This window comes from Bombus huntii, chromosome 2 (assembly GCF_024542735.1).
Source record: "Bombus huntii isolate Logan2020A chromosome 2, iyBomHunt1.1, whole genome shotgun sequence".
Lineage (NCBI taxonomy): Eukaryota > Metazoa > Arthropoda > Insecta > Hymenoptera > Apidae > Bombus > Bombus huntii.
In genome coordinates, this window is record NC_066239.1 from 7,682,942 (window position 1) to 7,701,144 (window position 18,203).

The 18,203-nt window shown below is 32.7% G+C and overlaps 3 protein-coding genes and 1 long non-coding RNA gene across 10 annotated transcripts in view; 1 reads left to right on the top strand and 3 right to left on the bottom strand.

The window, feature by feature from the left end:
* LOC126874263 (gamma-aminobutyric acid receptor alpha-like) overlaps window positions 1–1,809 on the bottom strand; it is a 100,990-nt gene extending 99,181 nt beyond the window's left edge. Inside the window, exon 1 of the mRNA XM_050636061.1 lies at window positions 1,269–1,809. The gene's annotated coding sequence lies outside the window, so the exon portion shown is untranslated. The remainder of the gene's footprint in view (window positions 1–1,268) is intronic.
* On the top strand, window positions 1–15,526 carry LOC126874252 (arylsulfatase B-like). 2 transcript variants are annotated; one of them, XM_050636051.1, is made up of 9 exons: window positions 1–129; window positions 6,358–6,548; window positions 7,112–7,342; window positions 10,816–10,971; window positions 11,095–11,359; window positions 12,879–13,036; window positions 13,105–13,240; window positions 13,643–14,091; window positions 14,262–15,526. In XM_050636051.1, the coding sequence occupies exons 2-9, from the start codon at window positions 6,369–6,371 to the stop codon at window positions 14,760–14,762; spliced, it is 2,076 nt and encodes a 691-aa protein (XP_050492008.1). In that variant the 5' UTR covers window positions 1–129; window positions 6,358–6,368; the 3' UTR covers window positions 14,763–15,526. The 2 variants fall into 2 exon arrangements, with proteins under 2 accessions (XP_050492008.1, XP_050492000.1); XM_050636043.1 differs by lacking the exon at window positions 1–129 and adding an exon at window positions 3,011–4,578.
* On the bottom strand, window positions 11,794–12,919 carry LOC126874330 (uncharacterized). The gene is made up of 2 exons (XR_007692718.1): window positions 12,877–12,919; window positions 11,794–12,685 (listed from the first exon to the last, which is right to left on the bottom strand). It is a non-coding gene; the product is annotated as an uncharacterized LOC126874330 (long non-coding RNA).
* Window positions 15,314–18,203, bottom strand: part of LOC126874107 (protein lava lamp-like) — a 16,782-nt gene continuing 13,892 nt past the window's right edge. For 5 of the 6 annotated variants that reach the window (XM_050635800.1, XM_050635781.1, XM_050635791.1 and 2 more), the window contains 3 exons: window positions 16,775–16,938; window positions 16,411–16,465; window positions 15,314–16,113 (listed from right to left, as the gene is read on the bottom strand). In XM_050635800.1, the coding sequence (XP_050491757.1) occupies window positions 16,089–16,113; window positions 16,411–16,465; window positions 16,775–16,938 (244 nt within the window). In that variant the 3' untranslated portion in view covers window positions 15,314–16,088. The remainder of the gene's footprint in view (window positions 16,114–16,410; window positions 16,466–16,774; window positions 16,939–18,203) is intronic. The other variant, XR_007692666.1, reaches the window with a different exon arrangement.

Sequence of the window (18,203 nt, forward strand, 5' to 3'; positions counted from 1 at the left end):
ACAATCGTTCATGGACGAAATACAAAAACTATTCTCGAGGTTGTAGGAACGCGCAACTTAAGCGTGAATTAGATAAATCGCAGTCTCCTTCAGTCTGGCAAACAAGAAAGTGTACCATTATATTTTAAGGTAAGTTCTTGCCTTCTTATGTACCTTATTAAATATATATAATATAAATAATAATATAATATGGATAAAATATATATAATATAAATAATATGGAATAAATAATTCCAATTATCGTTTCATGTGAATTTTACACGAAATCTCGCCTAGATAATTGATTGTTTTTAAACTGATTCCTGAGCACAAGGTGGTAGGTTAAACGTAACCAAGAAACATTCAGTTTATATACTCAATATATTACATCGATATTTGTATAAAAATAATTCCATTATATCAATAATTATAAAAATATAATTAGTAAAATTAATTCTGAAAATTTGCATTTTTGCAATTTTAAAACATTGTAATTTTAATCATGTGAAAATTGTAATGTTAGCAATTCATTAATATCTTATGTATTATAACTTCAAGATTATTATGTGAATTCATATCTTATATATATAATAATTTCAAAATTAATACGGCTGCGTATGATGTAAATGAGTAAAACATATTATGTCTAAAGCGTTTTACGTATCACTCTTATTTCTTAATACTTTCTATTATGTTTCTAAAGTTTATTAAAAAAAATACTACTACTTTCCCTCTGTTTTTTTAACGAGTATGTAATTATACCTTATATTTACCTACTTCCTTAATCACTGTTCCATATCTGATTCTTTTCAAAGTAATATATATGACTTATTGCTGTAGATATATACTCTAAATTACATTCCAACAACAATTTAATATTTATGTATAACAATTTCTTTTCCTTTATGGAGAATTACAATTATTTTTAAACTGGAAGAACAATTAAGTAAATGGAATAATTATTATTATTCGCTAAATTTATAGTAACTAGTAAATATTAATTAGTATCTAGTAACTATTGCTATAATACTTAACTATATACTTAACACAATACATTATTGTTGCACAAAAAACATCTACAAAATTAATATTTATACTTTATACTACTTTTGTCGATTACTTTTTATTAGGTACCATTATCAACAACAATTAATATACATGCCGCGTTCGAAATATGTAGTCGGATCATCGAGCAGCCATTACAACGAATCTATTGAATCCAATGGAACTAAATTATAAAATAAAGGTTCCGATAAAATGAAATAAAATTTCAAACAAATTTTAATTACCTTGAGATATTTGCAAATGTAAAATAATTCGTAGAAAGTAACAGCTTCGTCATCAGTAAATCTGGTTTTCGTTGATGCACTCACTTCGAATAAATTACCGTCTAAGAAAACTATGTAGTCCATTTTCATTTTACGTTCGTAAGAAACTATTTTCTACCTTTCGCGGAAGTAAAAGTACAAGACTATGTCTATGACATAACCTCGTTTTTAGGTATACACAATAAGCAAAAATGCGTGTGCTAATGAAAAAGTGTCAGAAACAAATAAGATATCCATCGAGTTTCGAAAAATTGAAATGCGTGAATTAGGTACGAAACGAGTTTACTGCAGTGAATGTAAACTAATGAAAATCAGGTAGTGTCGCGTGTACTATGTACACATTTTACTACGCGAATCAGTGCATAAACTCCGTTCACGTCGTTTACAAATAAATCCTGTTACGTTTCACTCATCTTAACCTCTCCGGTACACGCGTCGACTACAAAAACTATGAGCGTACTAGCGACAATTTTTCGCGCCACAATCTTTTCACTTACGAAAGCACGATAAGCGTTTTAAATATGGACAACACAATGACTCTTTTGTTAATACCTCGAAGGAGGAGAAACTGAACTTTTGATTGATGCGAGTGAAAGCGATAAAAATGTTGCGCAACAATTTTTCGTTTGTGCGCGTAACCTAATGATCGAGAACCATCCAATGCGACCCCATAGTCAAACGTCGACTGAAGTCTGCAATACGATATACAAATGCTCTCGTTCGCGACGTGGCTGTTAAATAATACCACACAGCGAACGAGCGCCATACTAAATCAAATTGTAAATCAAATATTCAATAGAATAAAGAAAAATTTTAGTAAACTCTTAATTGTATCGATACTTGTTAACTTCTTCATTGACTGAAATATCATATTAGCATTCGCAAGATGATATAAGATTTATTAAAGTCTGTCTATTTAAACTATAGATACATGTAAATAAATACTAGGTAGATAATATATACTTAAAGATTTGTATCGTATGTTGAGAAATTAAAATATACGACAATATATGTATAATTAAAATATAAATTAAATTTGGTTCCTCGTCTAAATTTTTAAATTCAACATTAGAATCTGAAAGCTTCGAATAGTTTGGATTAAAAAATTTAAATTACAAATCTTTCAATTAATATTTAAATAAGTAATAAATGATGAGAAAAAGTAAATATTGGTTTCGTTCTCACGAAATTTCAAATCTAAGAAATATATAAGGAATACAAAAGTACATATTACAAATCAAAGTTTTAGAAATTTATGTTTTAAAACTTCAAACTTCTAGAATATGGGATTTGATAGTATTTGCTACGGCTGCACAGAGGGACCAACGATATTTTGTATTCGAAGAAAGTCCAGAAATGACAGAAACAAAGAAAACACGTTTTATCTTATAAAATAAGTTGCACCTACGACATTCTTGTCAATACCATAAAAATCAAACATTCTTCGAGGATTTAAGATCGAAAAGAATTATATAAGATATTTTACCAAATCTGGGAGAAAATTGCATAAAAACATTTTCCTTGCTATTCCAATATTTATACCGATATCAAATAACAAAACTACAATATGATGAACTTTGTAATAAATAAATTGAATTTCTACAAAATAAATACCTTTCAGAATACAAACGGATGAAGTATTTAAATATAAGTTTGTATTTCATCAAATTAATTCATCTGCTAATTACTTTTTCCACGTACTGTACATTATTAACGCGCATCCAGCTACATCTTTGATATCGGTTAATTTACTCGCAATATAAATCGTGTTTCACTACGTCGTTTCTTTTTACACCAGAGTCAATTTGCTACTTAATTTGAAAGAAGCCAACTACATTCATTTAAGTAGAGTTACATAGCAATAATTAAGTGCATTCTTGTATATATAGTATGATATACAGTAGACAATAAAAATATTTGTATATCCCTTCTATCATAATTTATCTATCATAATGTATAAATAGTGGTTCGTTAAATCCAACGTCCATTTATTAATTTATCCATTGTATAGGTGCATACATATAAAGATTCTATTATTTAATAATATCTTCATTCAATTACAAAAAGTATGTATCCAATTAATAACCATAGCAATGCGCATATGCTTTTTATATCAGTTGCAGTCACGGGTGGTCGTATATAGAGACTCTTTGAAAAAGATAGCCTTCGTACATGAGATCGCGATGAGATCGTGATTATAAATTATAATAAAACGAAATACGAGATGTCAAAGACTAAAAACATATCTAATTTTAAATCATAATAAATATTATTAAGTAAGTAACGTAATAATATAAATATATTATATTCCAATCGGCACGATCTCATATGTGCAAGTATTTTGCTTTGACTCTATAAAAATAGATAAATATGAAATAATGGAATACTCCTTGTAAAACTAGCAGCGAAACGTAACAATCGAAACAAATTGAAGAAATTAGCGACAATTAGCAAACGTTTTCGCAGCGTTCTGCTTATGACAATTTGAATGTCATGCCGATTGAAAATTTAATTACATCGCGACGCAGGCTACTCCAAGCTTTACTTGTGTTTCCATCTAATTATTCAAATCGTATTTGTCCAAACTGTGGCACCGTTCCAACCCATAATATGTACTATCTCATTAATATAATATAATAATTCCACCGGAATTATTGGTCGAATCGAAATGCTACATCAAAAGCTATATCACCTTAGTTACTTGAGATAAAAAGTTGTTCGTTTTCAACTAGTGTCATTGCATTATATAAATAATAATAACAGAATAGATTTGAGAATATTATTAAATAAGAACTATCTTAGTGCTAACATTTATTTTATTAAAAAATCTCTCTCTCTCCCTCTCTCTTTCTCTGCCTAAATACCATAAGATTATTAAATAAGATTTTTCCATGGCATAGTAATTTTACATGCACAAAAACCACAGTGATTTGAAAGGAATGTTGAATTTTCACGTATACATACACGACGCATCACTGCGACTTCTCGCACTCGCCTCCTTCATTTTCCTCCCCCAGAACAGCACTTTCGTTATGCTCCAGATCCTCCCTTTGCTCCTCGCCGCTAGCCATACGGAAAATCTAAAGTGGTAATAAGCCAACGCGTTTTGAGTTTCCCAGTCAGTCGGTTCTCGCGTTGGCAAAGACCAGCCGAACAAAGCTGATCTCTTTTATTCCACGGAAAGATGCCACCCGGACATAAACGGAAAAAATGTACAGCTTACAACGAATAGTTGGATACAGGACAGTCATTCTTCTCCTTTACCATGAACGTAAGAACTTTCTTCCTTCGCTCTCACGTGTTTGAAAGATATTTATGCATTTCCATTTAACGCGGCTGAAATTGTGTCATCGATAGAACGTTATTAATTAACATAATTTTCCAATATATAATATTCTAATGCTAATAGATTAATCACCGAGTGACAAAGTGATTTTTATCGTCGTTAGTCGCCTCAAAATATGCGAAAAACTGTAACACCTCAGTAATCAATTTTATTGATCGATGAAGGATAGCTTCGTACAGTGAAAGTGTTTAGAATAGTTGACCATCCTGATGTTTATAGCACGGACCAGCATATTCACTACCTGTAAGGACTAGCTTTAGTATGGGGAGAAATGTCTAAAACTTAATTCCTCCGTAAAAGTTCGGTCTTCTCTAGTGAATACAAAGAATAGTTCTATTCTTAGAGTAGCGAATTAAGCGCACCTTAGAAAGAGTAGACGTTGTATATATGACGTTGATTTCTTAGGGCTAAGTTGCAACAATATATTTGTTAAAGCTCGCGAATATTTTATTGTTTGGGAACTATCTTATTATTTGGAAAGCTCAAACTGTTTAATTGTCCGAACTCCTACCGATCGTTTTCTTTTCTTCAGTCTGGTATTAGCCAGATTTAAATATACCTGTTATCACATTTCCAAACTGACTTTCTCGGAAACGAAACGTCATATGATAAACTTTTATTGCATATTTTCGCCTTATTTTTTCTCGTAGAACTACTCTACACCCAATTATATCAATGATTACGGACCACTCTGTATAAATGAGATGACGAAACGATCTTCTAAATTCATACAACTACTGATGTTGTTTCATACGCCAAATAAAAGTCCTGTGGATTGATTGATAAGTAATTAATTATTAATATTTAATTTGTTATTTATTTATATATTTATTTAATATTTAATTATTTGATTAAAAAGAAAGATATATATACTACAGCTAATTCTTTAAATAGATAATTTCAATGTATAATTTGCTAACTTCGTAAGTACTGTTTTTAACTACTAATTTGCCATTAATTTGTACTTTTTAATACAAATTCACATACTGTTGCAACAAATACTGTTACTGTTGAATATTTACCGGCGGCAATATATGGATTTACATACAATATATGGATCCATTAGAAGATGGATTGAAATACTATAAGGTAAATAACGCTGGTAGAAAACGCTCTTCGCTTTTCTTTAGTCTCTTGGATTAGACAATTGCCTGCTCATATATTAGAGAAATATCCTAACAGGGATATTTGTTTTTCTTTTGTTCAACATTTCGTTTATAAGCCCAGGTCTTCGAGATTTTTAAATCAGTAATGCCAATGGTACTACATCTATCACTGTACTATCGTTACAAGTGCTGGACTAAACGTAGAAACATCTGATATTGGAGTATTACTATCACCAACCATGTACGATATTGTATTATTAATTTACTTAATTACTTTAATTAATTAATTATCATTATTGTGTATTATACTATTGTTAAATTATTAATTTATTTCCTTCTGTAATTAACTTTTATGTTGGAATTTCAACCTCGGGATAGTATTTTATTGATATTTGTACTTTGAAATTTTACACTTCGTTTTCAATCAAACCTGTAATTTACTTAATCAATATTTGTGATAGCAGCTAATCAAATTATAACTATTTATTATACAATCAATTCTACGAACTGTGTGGGTACCTTAATAGATTGGATCAGTTTTTAAATTTGATCTGTAATCAGCTTCTGTGAATGTGAAATTTTATTTTATTTGTTGCAGCTGATTTCGAGATGAACCTCGCATTGATACTACAGTTTTTTACCGTGCTATTTCTCTCGGAGTTAATAGTAACAGCCGTGGGCACAGTTTTCTTCACATCCTTATTTTCGCGGCCGAAAGTGCAAATTAACTTTCAACCGCCGGAAACTAAACAGAAGCCACATATCATCATTATTCTTGCTGATGATCTGGTATGTACAAATAACAGCAGAGGATCGATATATCGTGTCCGTAAAAAGGGACGTTATAATTAAACAAAGTAACGTTATATCAGATACGAAGAAAGATATTCTGCAAATAAAACTATAAATATACTAAAGAATTACAAATTTTGTATCTTTTTAGTTATTAAGAATATTTCTCGCAAAATCCATATCAACTTTTATCGTGCCGCGTTAATGATATTCGTGATATTCATTTATTGGTGTTAATATTTAATATAAATTATATTCAATATATTAATATTTAATATATATTTAATATAAATTAAATAATATATCATTCAGATGTACTGAAAATAAAAGACGATAATAATCATATTCTCAATTACTTAAAAATATATATTTAATATATATATTTAATAATTAATATATATTTAATATATATTTAATATAAATATATATATATAAATATATATATAATATATATTTAATATAAATTAAATAATATATCATTCAGATGTACTGAAAATAAAAGACGATAATAATCATATTCTCAATTACTTAAAAATTGTTTATTTAAAATCATTGCATAGGGTTGGAACGACGTAAGTTTTCACGGATCGGATCAAATTCCTACGCCGAACATCGACGCCCTTGCATACAATGGTATCATCTTAAATAATCATTACGTTCCGGCATTGTGCACGCCAAGCAGATCCGCTTTGATGACTGGAAAAAACCCGATTCATCTGGGTATGCAACATTCTGTTCTCTATCCGACCGAACCACGAGGGCTTCCTCTAAGTGAGAAACTATTACCGCAGGTAGGTTTCTGAACGAATCACGCAACGTGAGTTTCTTTCGATTTTATCATCTTAATAAAATATCATTTATTAGGAAGCTTAATAAATACTATGTTATACTAAATATATAATATAATATATTACATTACATTAAATATTACATAGCTACTTTGCATTAGTATTATTAGCATAACTTATACAGGGTGATTGGTAACTGGTGGTACATGCGGAAAGGGGGTGATCCTACGCGAAAAAAGAAGTCGAAAATATAGAATAAAAAAATTTTTTTTTAATTTTTCCATCAAGACAACGATCTACAGTGAGATCCGTTATAACGTACCGCAGGCGTACCGAGCGAAAATTCAAAGTCGATTTTCTCGAAAACAAAGCCTCAAACGAAAAATTTTTATTCTATATTTTCTATTCTATATATTCTATATTTTATTATCTTATCAGCTGTAAAACACGTGTTCGTTGTAGCAACACTGAAGACCAGAGTTTTCTTATACCAGAGTATAAGGACAACTTGATGAACATAATGCGTCAACAACTAGTAAATACTCGGCGGGTTCGCTAGCTACGCTCGTAAAGGGCGCATGCGGTAGTAAGATGTCGCGAGTTCGAGACCACTCCTGGGCAAGCCAAGGTGGAAAACCAAATATCATCTTAGAAAGTATATACAACGGGCAAGTGGGGCCCCCCCCTTGCCTACTATGTTGTTGTGCTTTCTATGAGTGTTTGGGAAGTACCCCCGGAGAACGGTTTCACTCGTTGCTGAACTACACCTAGGCCCGCCCGTGGGGTTTTAGCCGATAAAAATCCGCAGGATTTCCCCACGTAAAAAAAGGGGCTTTTTTTCTTTTTTTTTTTAATTTTTCCATCGAGACAACGATCTACAGTGAGATCCGTTATAACGTACCGCAGGCGTACCGAGCGAAAATTCAAAGTCGATTTTCTCGAAAACAAAGCCTCAAATGAAAAATTTTTATTCTATATTTTCTATTCTATATATTCTATATTTTCTATTATTCTATATTTTATTATCTTATCAGCTGTAAAACACGTGTTCGTTGTAGCAACACTGAAGACCAGAGTTTTCTTATACTAGAGTATAAGGACAACTTGATGAACATAATGCGTCAACAACTAGTAAATACTCGGCGGGTTCGCTAGCTACGCTCGTAAAGGGCGTATGGGGTAGTAAGATGTCGCGAGTTCGAGACCACTCCTGGGCAAGCCAAAGTGGAAAACCAAATATCATCTTAGAAGTATATACAACGGGCAAGTGGGGCCCCCCCCTTGCCTATAATGTTGTAGTGCTTTCTATGAGTGTTTGGGAAGTACCCCCGGAGAACGGTTTCACTCGTTGATGAACTACACCTAGGCCCGCCCGTGGGGTTTTAGCCGATAAAAATCCGCAGGATTTCCCCACGTAAAAAAAGGGGCTTTTTTTCTTTTTTTTTTAATTTTTCCATCGAGACAACGATCTACAGTGAGATCCGTTATAACGTACCGCAGGCGTACCGAGCGAAAATTCAAAGTCGATTTTCTCGAAAACAAAGCCTCAAACGAAAAATTTTTATTCTATATTTTCTATTCTATATATTCTATATTTTATTATCTTATCAGCTGTAAAATACGTGTTCGTTGTAGCAACACTGAAGACCAGAGTTTTCTTATACCAGAGTATAAGGACAACTTGATGAACATAATGCGTCAACAACTAGTAAATACTCGGCGGGTTCGCTAGCTACGCTCGTAAAGGGCGTATGGGGTAGTAAGATGTCGCGAGTTCGAGACCACTCCTGGGCAAGCCAAAGTGGAAAACCAAATATCATCTTAGAAGTATATACAACGGGCAAGTGGGGCCCCCCCCCTTGCCTATAATGTTGTAGTGCTTTCTATGAGTGTTTGGGAAGTACCCCCGGAGAACGGTTTCACTCGTTGCTGAACTACACCTAGGCCCGCCCGTGGGGTTTTAGCCGATAAAAATCCGCAGGATTTCCCCACGTAAAAAAAGGGGCTTTTTTTCTTTTTTTTTTTAATTTTTCCATCGAGACAACGATCTACAGTGAGATCCGTTATAACGTACCGCAGGCGTACCGAGCGAAAATTCAAAGTCGATTTTCTCGAAAACACAGCCTCAAACGAAAAATTTTTATTCTATATTTTCGACTTCTTTTTTCGCGTACCCCCTTCCCGCTTGTACCACCAGTTACCAACCACCCTGTATAATTATATATATAACATATATATTAATAGTAATATTTGCATACCTTATTTACAGAGAGTTGATAGTGGCACAAGTAAAAAGATTTCAAACTTGCTTTTATTAAATACGAAATCTACATTATGTTTCTATTTCTATCACGAAAAATGGCATATTTATAGTGGCATCAGTTTTGCGTTAAACGGCAGTTACATCAATAAAGCCTGTATTTAGTATTTTCAAAAATATAAATTTTAAAAAGTCCTGTAAAATTTACATTTCTTGTTGTACCACTTATTAATAGTTGTACCACTATTAATGCCAAGTAGCGATATTAACTATATAATATAGTATTATCTATATTAAATAGTATTTATTGGGAAGTTTATCTAAAGTATTTTACAATTCTTCTCACGAATAACTTCTATGTATAATCATAGTAAATTCTTTGTTAGTCCATGATCATTTGCATGATCAAGCAAATTTACCATAAAGCAAATATTAAAATATCAGAATCTGCTTGATCAGAATACAATAGAATTATTCAAATAATGAAAACTAGAATATATTCTTTATTTTTAAATAGAGAAAATTCTCTACTTTGAAATAAAAAAAATTTGGCGTAACTGCTGGCAATACATCGAAAAATGCAGTCATGTTTATTCGAAATATTTACAATAATTTTGTATATTAATCGTGACTATTCTTCTAAATTACTTTCCCACAAATGTACTTCAATAACTTAGTATTGCCTATGGTCTCGAGTGTACCAAATTATCAGAATTCGTAAATTCATTAGTTGTTCATATGTTTAATTATATCGTAATTTCGATTAAATATTCATATGTTTTCTGTAATAAGAAAATCTTACTCTAGTCAAATCACTGGATTAAGTTACCGAAATTAATTATAAGAGACTATTTGCTATGATTTTCTCCGCGTTATCGATATCACAGGAAATACGTAAATATCTCGGAAACTATAGATGGCACGAAAAAGGATTTGAAACAAATGTTGTACGATTTCGAAGGGTACATATCGTGCCGATATTTACTTTACCTTGCAATGATCTTGAAATGCCCTGTGAAGGTCACAGATACATTTTTAAGTGAGAATTATGTATGTGTTATATGATGTACGTTCATATATATTTTTATTCCATATTCTTGTAGATGACATGAAAACATTTTAAAGACACTAAGCGAATCATTAATTTAAGTTTAATGCCTTAAACTACGATTTGGACCAAAATTTAATATATTTTTCGTACGAATGTTCGTTTCAGTACTTACAGGAGATAGGCTATAAAACACACGCTGTGGGAAAATGGCATTTAGGATATTTCAAAAAACAATATACTCCGACGTATCGTGGATTTGACTCACACTTTGGATATTGGAACGGTCTTGAGGATTATTACACTCATATCGCGCAAGAACCGGTAAATATTTTGAAAGTTAACTTCGTGATAACTTGTCATCTCTAAAATTTTATTTTCCTAAATATGAAACGTTAGAATATAAAACCTATATAAATCAGTTTTGTATAAGAAAAATTTCCTCAGGATCCACTATATAACGAGTACAAAGGCTTCGATATGAGGCGAAATCTGACAGTGGCATGGGACACTGCAGGAAAATACGCTACCGATCTCTTCACAAACGAAGCTGTGCGGCTGATTAACGAACACGATACTGAACGTCCAATGTTTCTATACCTGGCTCACTTGGCTGTCCATAAAGGTAATGAAAATCAACTGCTACGAGCACCGGACGAAGAGATCGCCAAATTTTCATACATTCTCGACCCGGAAAGAAGAATCCAAGCAGGTAAACGTTAGCCTTTTTCTTGACAAATTATCTACTTCAATTATACCTTTACACTTTGAGGACGGTATGCTCTGACAAGCATCTAGCCAGAATTCTGCATATTTTTGGAAAAGGTTCAAAAAGTCGCTGGGAAAGTTCGTTCCGATTTACGTTTCGATTCGATATACATTTATTGAATTATATAGGTTTTTTATATATAGGTATTTTATTCCACGGTCTTACTCTATCTTTCACGCAACTTGAATATTCCATCCTTGCAGAACCTCTCAGATTTTTCGGCGAAAAACTTTTCAATATGATCTTTCATGTCGACCAAATTCCTTAAAAAGCGGAATGAACTTTCCAAATAGCACTTAACAAGTGTAATAACTTATTAAGAATCAACGACCATATTTAAAGATACTTCTAGTAACGTTTCTTATTATGATATGCTTTTTTTTTATTTATTTATTTATTTATTTATTAAAATTACAATCAATTCTCGCGTTGAGAATTTTCAGTAATTTTTCTGGCGTGGCGCAGTGAAATGGCTGATTATTTATAATAAGTTAATACTTATTATAGATAAGTATAATTTATAAGTATTATAAATAAGTAAATATTACTTAATTTAGATAACTAATTGAATCTAGCGTTTAGGTCTAGCGGGTAGTGCCTCTTCAGCCTGCGAATCTGGTCCGTCGTATCAAGTAGTCCAGTGATTAGGGGGTTTCGGTGTTTGTTGACTCTTTTGCTATATCTGTCGCTATATTTTGCTATTTCCTCTTTGACTGTGGGTATCTTGAGGTCGCGGTGTATTGTTTCATTGGTTACATACCAAGGTGCATCAATTAGGGATCTTAGCGTTTTCGATTGGAAGCGTTGAAGTATTTCAATGTTGGAGTTACTTGCTGTTCCACATAGTTGGATTCCGTAGGTCCAGACAGGTTTTATTACGGTCTTGTAGAGGCTAATTTTGTTCTGTGTGCTTAGGTGTATCGACATCTGGCAATCATCTTGTCCGCAGATATAAGGTCTTTGTGTCGTGCGTCACGCCACATAAACTGTTGGAAAGTTTACTGTCGAGTGCCGCTACACAGCCAATATTATATCTAATATATTGATAACGATTTCGTATTATTCAAGTGTGTAGTTAACATTTTTAGAGGATACTCTCATCGCCAACAGTTGAAAAATGAAAGACGCGAATTCGCGTCGCACGTGCGCAGTGTTAACTTTATCGTTTTTCAACATTTTCAAATAACAGCGTTCACAACGTACCTCCACGGATCTGCTCTTTTAAACAATTCAAAATAGCGAGCGCAATGTAAACAGATATTTAGCACTCTACAATTAAAATATCAATTATCGTACTCCCTTATCAAATTCTACGTTTTTCTAAGTAAAGAAACAATTTCCGTCGATAACAATAAAAGGTACTTTTGAAGGTTTTGTGTGCGTGTTAAAAGAATAAAACATGGAAATAATATTCTAACATCGCGCTGAGTTCAAATATTATAATTTATACCTGTACTTACAGCCGTTGTATCGAAATTGGACCAAAGCGTTGGCGATGTGATGGACGCACTGCGAAGTCGCGGCATGTTGGAAAATAGCATAGTAGTCTTCATGAGCGACAACGGTGCACCAACCAACGGTATACTGAGCAATCAAGGCAGCAATTACCCTCTTCGTGGCGTAAATATATTCTACATAGAACGATTGTACGTTCGTCTGGAATAGCTGAAATTTTGAGAATTTTCCAGATAAAGGACAGTCCATGGGAAGGTGGAACGAGAGGAGTCGCAGCTATCTGGAGTCCTCTGATTAGAAAATCTAAAAGAGTGTCGAATCAAATGATGTTCATGTCCGATTGGCTACCTACACTTTTATCTGCAGCAGGTTAATAGAATAATGTTAAAAGTATTAAAATCATTCTACGGTATTAGAAATTCGCGTTCTATTAAATTCTCATTTCTCGCAAAATTTTCAAAGCAACTGTAAGATAAATTATTAAAAGGATCGAGATTTTGCTATAAGTCACTTTACATCCACATCTCTATAAGAATACTTTACCATATTGATATTGCAAGATATTACGGTAAAATTACTAAAAACGTTAACAAACACTAGATTAATTGAAACGTTTACAAAATCAGATTGACACACAGTAAAGTTGATATTGCAAGATATTACGGTAAAATTACTAAAAACGTTAACAAACACTAGATTAATTGAAACGTTTACAAAATCAGATTGACACACAGTAAAGTTTATTTTATTCAAAACTCGTGTAACCTTTAGGAGTGGACAGGATACAACTCGGAAACATCGATGGATTCGATCTCTGGCCATCCTTGGTGTCGGGCAAAATCAGTCCCAGATCCGAAATAGTGATCAACATCGATGACCTCGCTGATTATGCTGCTATTAGACGAGGCGATTTTAAATATATCATCGGCCGGACTGAAACTGGCATCGCCTGGCTTGGGGCAAGTGGAGACCCATCCGAGGGCGTTTCCCCTCGATACGATCCTTACAAAGTGTTGTACAGCAAAACTGGTGTCGCTATTTCTGGTATTATTACCGCTAAACAAGCGATGGAACTAAACAAAAAGAAAAAAGAAAACATAAGAATTGTGTATGATACTTCTTCAAAAACCAATTTTCAAGAGAAGATACTTACCAGCGAGGACATTATCGAAATGCGAAAAAAAGCACAGATAAAGTGTAACGTTACAGAGAAAGATAAGGTCAGTGTCGTACGAACAAAGATCCTATTTGAAATTACATATGTTACGTATAAGTTTTCTACGCTATTTTATTTTTATTTTCACTGATAAAAATACCGTAACTTATAATAAGTTTTATAACCATCTTGTGTTGCAAACCGCTAAAAAATTTGTCTATAATTTTATTACAGATCCCTTGCGAGCCAATGATAGCACCATGTCTCTTTAATATAGAACAAGATCCTTGCGAAATGGTGAATCTTGCTGAGAGAAATCCTGTGATTTTAACTATATTTGAAACGATTCTTATTAGGCACAGATTAACCGTGATACCTCCTAGTAATTTGGATGGAGATCCCAGATCGAACCCATCGCTTTGGAATAACACCTGGACCAGTTGGGCCGAACCTAATCCATTAATGCTCGCTTATACGAATATTAAGCAGCCTGAATATTACGCCGATCAGGCGATCGTAGTAATATCTATCATTTTTTGTTTTTTCGTCATTGGAGCAATAATTGCTTTTAAGTGTCGGAAAACTAATTCGAACAACTTGGGGAATCCTGAATATCAGAATTATCATGAAAGAGTCACTTGTACTATAGATGACAGCGAAGAAGCATTTTCCATATCTAGTATTGTACCAGATACAAGACGAAATGATACGCCTAGACACGGAGATATAAATTGACATCTTCGAATGAGATACACGAGCGCTAAACCTCTTTTAATTACCGTAAAAATTTATTACACTCGTCGTACTCTTTTGCAAAGATATTAATAATATTCTATTTGAATTCTAATAATTAAACTACACACGATACTTGTTCATTTATAAATTCACGAAATGTATTAAATGAAAGCGAGTACACAAGTTTCACGGCTTTTATCTCGTGTCATCTCGTTCTTTACTTTCCTATAGAAAACGTGATCCATACGATATACAGGAGTATTATATCGTTAATAGGATGACAACGATAAAATACAAATTCTAAGTTTAAAGGTACCGCTTGTTCAGTAAGTTTGTTGTACTTTGAGAAAAATTCATCGAATAATTCGCAACATTTGTAAATAGTCGACAATCTTAATTAATGCTTACGAAATATTCATACTGATTAAAAACAAAAATTACACCTATGACTAGATTATATCACTTCTAACAGAATTAAACACACGCGCACGTGCGTTCATTTAACTGACATCTGTCACATGAATGATCAACAATAAAAACACTTTTATGAATAAATACCTCAGTTTCATAATTTATTTATTCACCGACGCTTTCTTGTCTCTGTACAAAATTTCGTGGAAATAGAAAGTTCGAATCATCGCATTTAAAAAGCAACAAATACGGCACTTCCATTTGCGATCGATATCTAGATTTCGATGATCTTGTGTTTTGCCAGCATTTTATTTCAATTTACTATCCATTTCATTGATACCATTGATACCAAACGTTTACGTCAATAAACGGCTGGCAAATCACAGAGAATTTGCATGAAACGCATTTTGAACAAATCTGTTTACAAAAACTATAAAGAGTAACCATCGGAATAAATATTCTTCCATCAGATATCGGAACTCGATACCCGAGAAACATCTTATACTATTAACAATTTCATAGCTAATAAAATAACTGAAATATACAGTTCTTCTCCAAGGCAATGTTTCGTTATATCTAAACACAAAAGCTATACAACGATTATAATACAGTTTAGTCATGCTCTCACACTCTCTTTTCCTCTGAAGAGATGGAGCGACTTTTTCGTTTTAAAAGCTTCAGGAAAAGCTCCTTCAGAAGCACGACGCGATTAATGTTCCAACGCTCAGAATTGTCACATTAAAAATACAGACATCTTTGCATCCTTGAATCACAGGAATACGTGCGTCACATCTTTAATCACGTTTATCTCGTTCGATCTAGTCTAATTACAGGAATAGCCCCGGCAGTTGGCACTTGGCAGGAATGTATCCAGAAGGCAAGGATGGTGTTCACTTCACCGTCATTAATATTCCATCACATGTGCACCACCTTTGGCGTGCTACAATTACGTTGACATCGTGTTAATATTAATTATCTTATGATAAACATTTCTTGGACATACAAATTTCGAAAAAAGAAATAATAATGCATTGTCTCGCGATTCTAAATATTTTCTTGAGTTTATAAATTAAGACATAAAATGAAAGGAACGGATGAGGGAAAAAAATTTCATTCAACATTGAGATTAAGCATCCAAATATTTTATAGAATTAGAAACGATTAGTTTAAAGGTCAATGACTGTTATTATCTCTTCAAACTAATCAAAACTAATCTATACTGATATTAGAAAACTACCTTTTTCCCCACAGCCAATTCAGCAAAACGCTCGACTGACTCTGAACATCCCTAGCTGTAAGCAGAAAATTAGAAAATTTATAGCCAACGCTTTAAAAATACCTTGATACTTCTATAAAAATCTTACAAAACATTTTCCTAAAATTTTATATCTTGTTAAATTTCTCTTCAAACTAATCAAATGTTCTACTACATCACTTTTATGATAATGATTAAGATTAAAAAAAACATTTTAAATATAATGAAAAACAAAACACGTACAAAGCCAAACTACGTACTATTACGTAACTACTAACTACGTACTATTGCTTAATACTCTGGAAGATGAAAACTGGAAATGTTAAATATGCCTGAGGATACATACAGAGTGTATAATTTGCATTGACGAGCCGGGCAGCTGCTTCTGGGGGCAAGGTACTTAGAACGTCTTTGTGCGCTAGCAAAGACATTTGCTGCGTGTGCCTCAATTCTCGCTCATCCCTCAATCGCACGTCTTTTGCGTGGCTCACCGTTTGCAGCTGCGACAGCCTAAAGGGAAAACTAGCTTGTACAATGAAATAAGGAGCTTACTATACTACTCACAAACACATCTTAACATATTTCCGCCGAGGAAAATGTAAAGTTAATTCTCTCCTTACGAATAAAATGCTCAGAAACGAATTTACCACCGCATTCACACATTTAAAGCTCTTATAAGTAGCTTATATCTTTACAACCAGCTGATCCGTGAAGTTATTAAACTGAACCCATTAAAGTCCAATATCTATGTTTTCTTTTCTTTTGTTCAATTTAGAGATGCTATACAGGGTGTCTCCGAAATCATACTACAAGCGATCGGGTGGTGATTTTACATGTAAAAATAGGTCAGAAAAAGAAAAGAATATCACTTTTTTTATTTAAGGCTCCGTTTTCGAAAAAATTAAGTTTAAAAGCCCATCAGGTACCCTGTATTAGCTGGAAATTTCGAATTATAAAACTTTTGTTTCTGCTCGTGTCTGTAGTATTAAACATAGACAATGTCACGATTTGCTGAGCTTTCAAACACACTTCTCTTGAAAATGAAGCGTTAAACGAAAAAATGTTATTCCTTCTTTTCGGCTTATTTTTACACCACCTGACCGCTTGTACCATGATTTCGAAGGCATCTTGTATATAATTCAGGAAAAGAGATTTGAAAGAAAATTTTGCTTATCAAACCTTTGAATCTTTAATGTGCTGGGCATGTAACAGGAGCTCCAAAAAATTGACACTCATTCGTTTCTTGAAACGCATTCATATTTAATTGAAAACATTTGTCTTGTTTAGATTAATTGGTGTAGAGCTTCAAACAACATGAACAGATCATACAGGGCTACAGAGGAAAGGATGAATCAACTTGGAAAGCTTGTTTCCAGATCTGCTACGCGCTAAGCAAACTTAGGGGCTAAACAAATGTGTAATCTTTTAATTAACGCAATGTTAAAAACTCTTTTTATTGAATTATGATATCCTATTTAATAGAAACTATCAGCTAAACGAATAAAAAATATTACAGAGGAGAATACGCTAGAATCAAACGTGTAATTATTTTCCTTGACACTAAAAAGTATTATTTTAAAATAATAATTCTTCGACGAAATGTTTGAATTGAAATTTATAAAAGTCCTTCAATAATAATACATCTTTTCTTTGTGAATAAAAAAGAATCAAAATAAACCATGCCTGAAGACCACTTCTATTTAAAAACATAGAGATATATTATATGTATTAAGTCGTCCCAAAAGTTTCTTTCGTTTTATAGGGAAATAATAGAT

Excerpts from the sequence above, each read along its gene's own strand:
- LOC126874252 (XM_050636043.1), top strand. The coding sequence starts at position 4,518 with ATGTACAGCTTACAACGAATAGTTGGATACAGGACAGTCATTCTTCTC. Across the intron at positions 13,037-13,104 it reads GCAATTACCCTCTTCGTGGC|ATAAAGGACAGTCCATGGGA; the intron begins GTAAATATATTC and ends AGAATTTTCCAG. Across the intron at positions 13,241-13,642 it reads TACACTTTTATCTGCAGCAG|GAGTGGACAGGATACAACTC; the intron begins GTTAATAGAATA and ends TGTAACCTTTAG.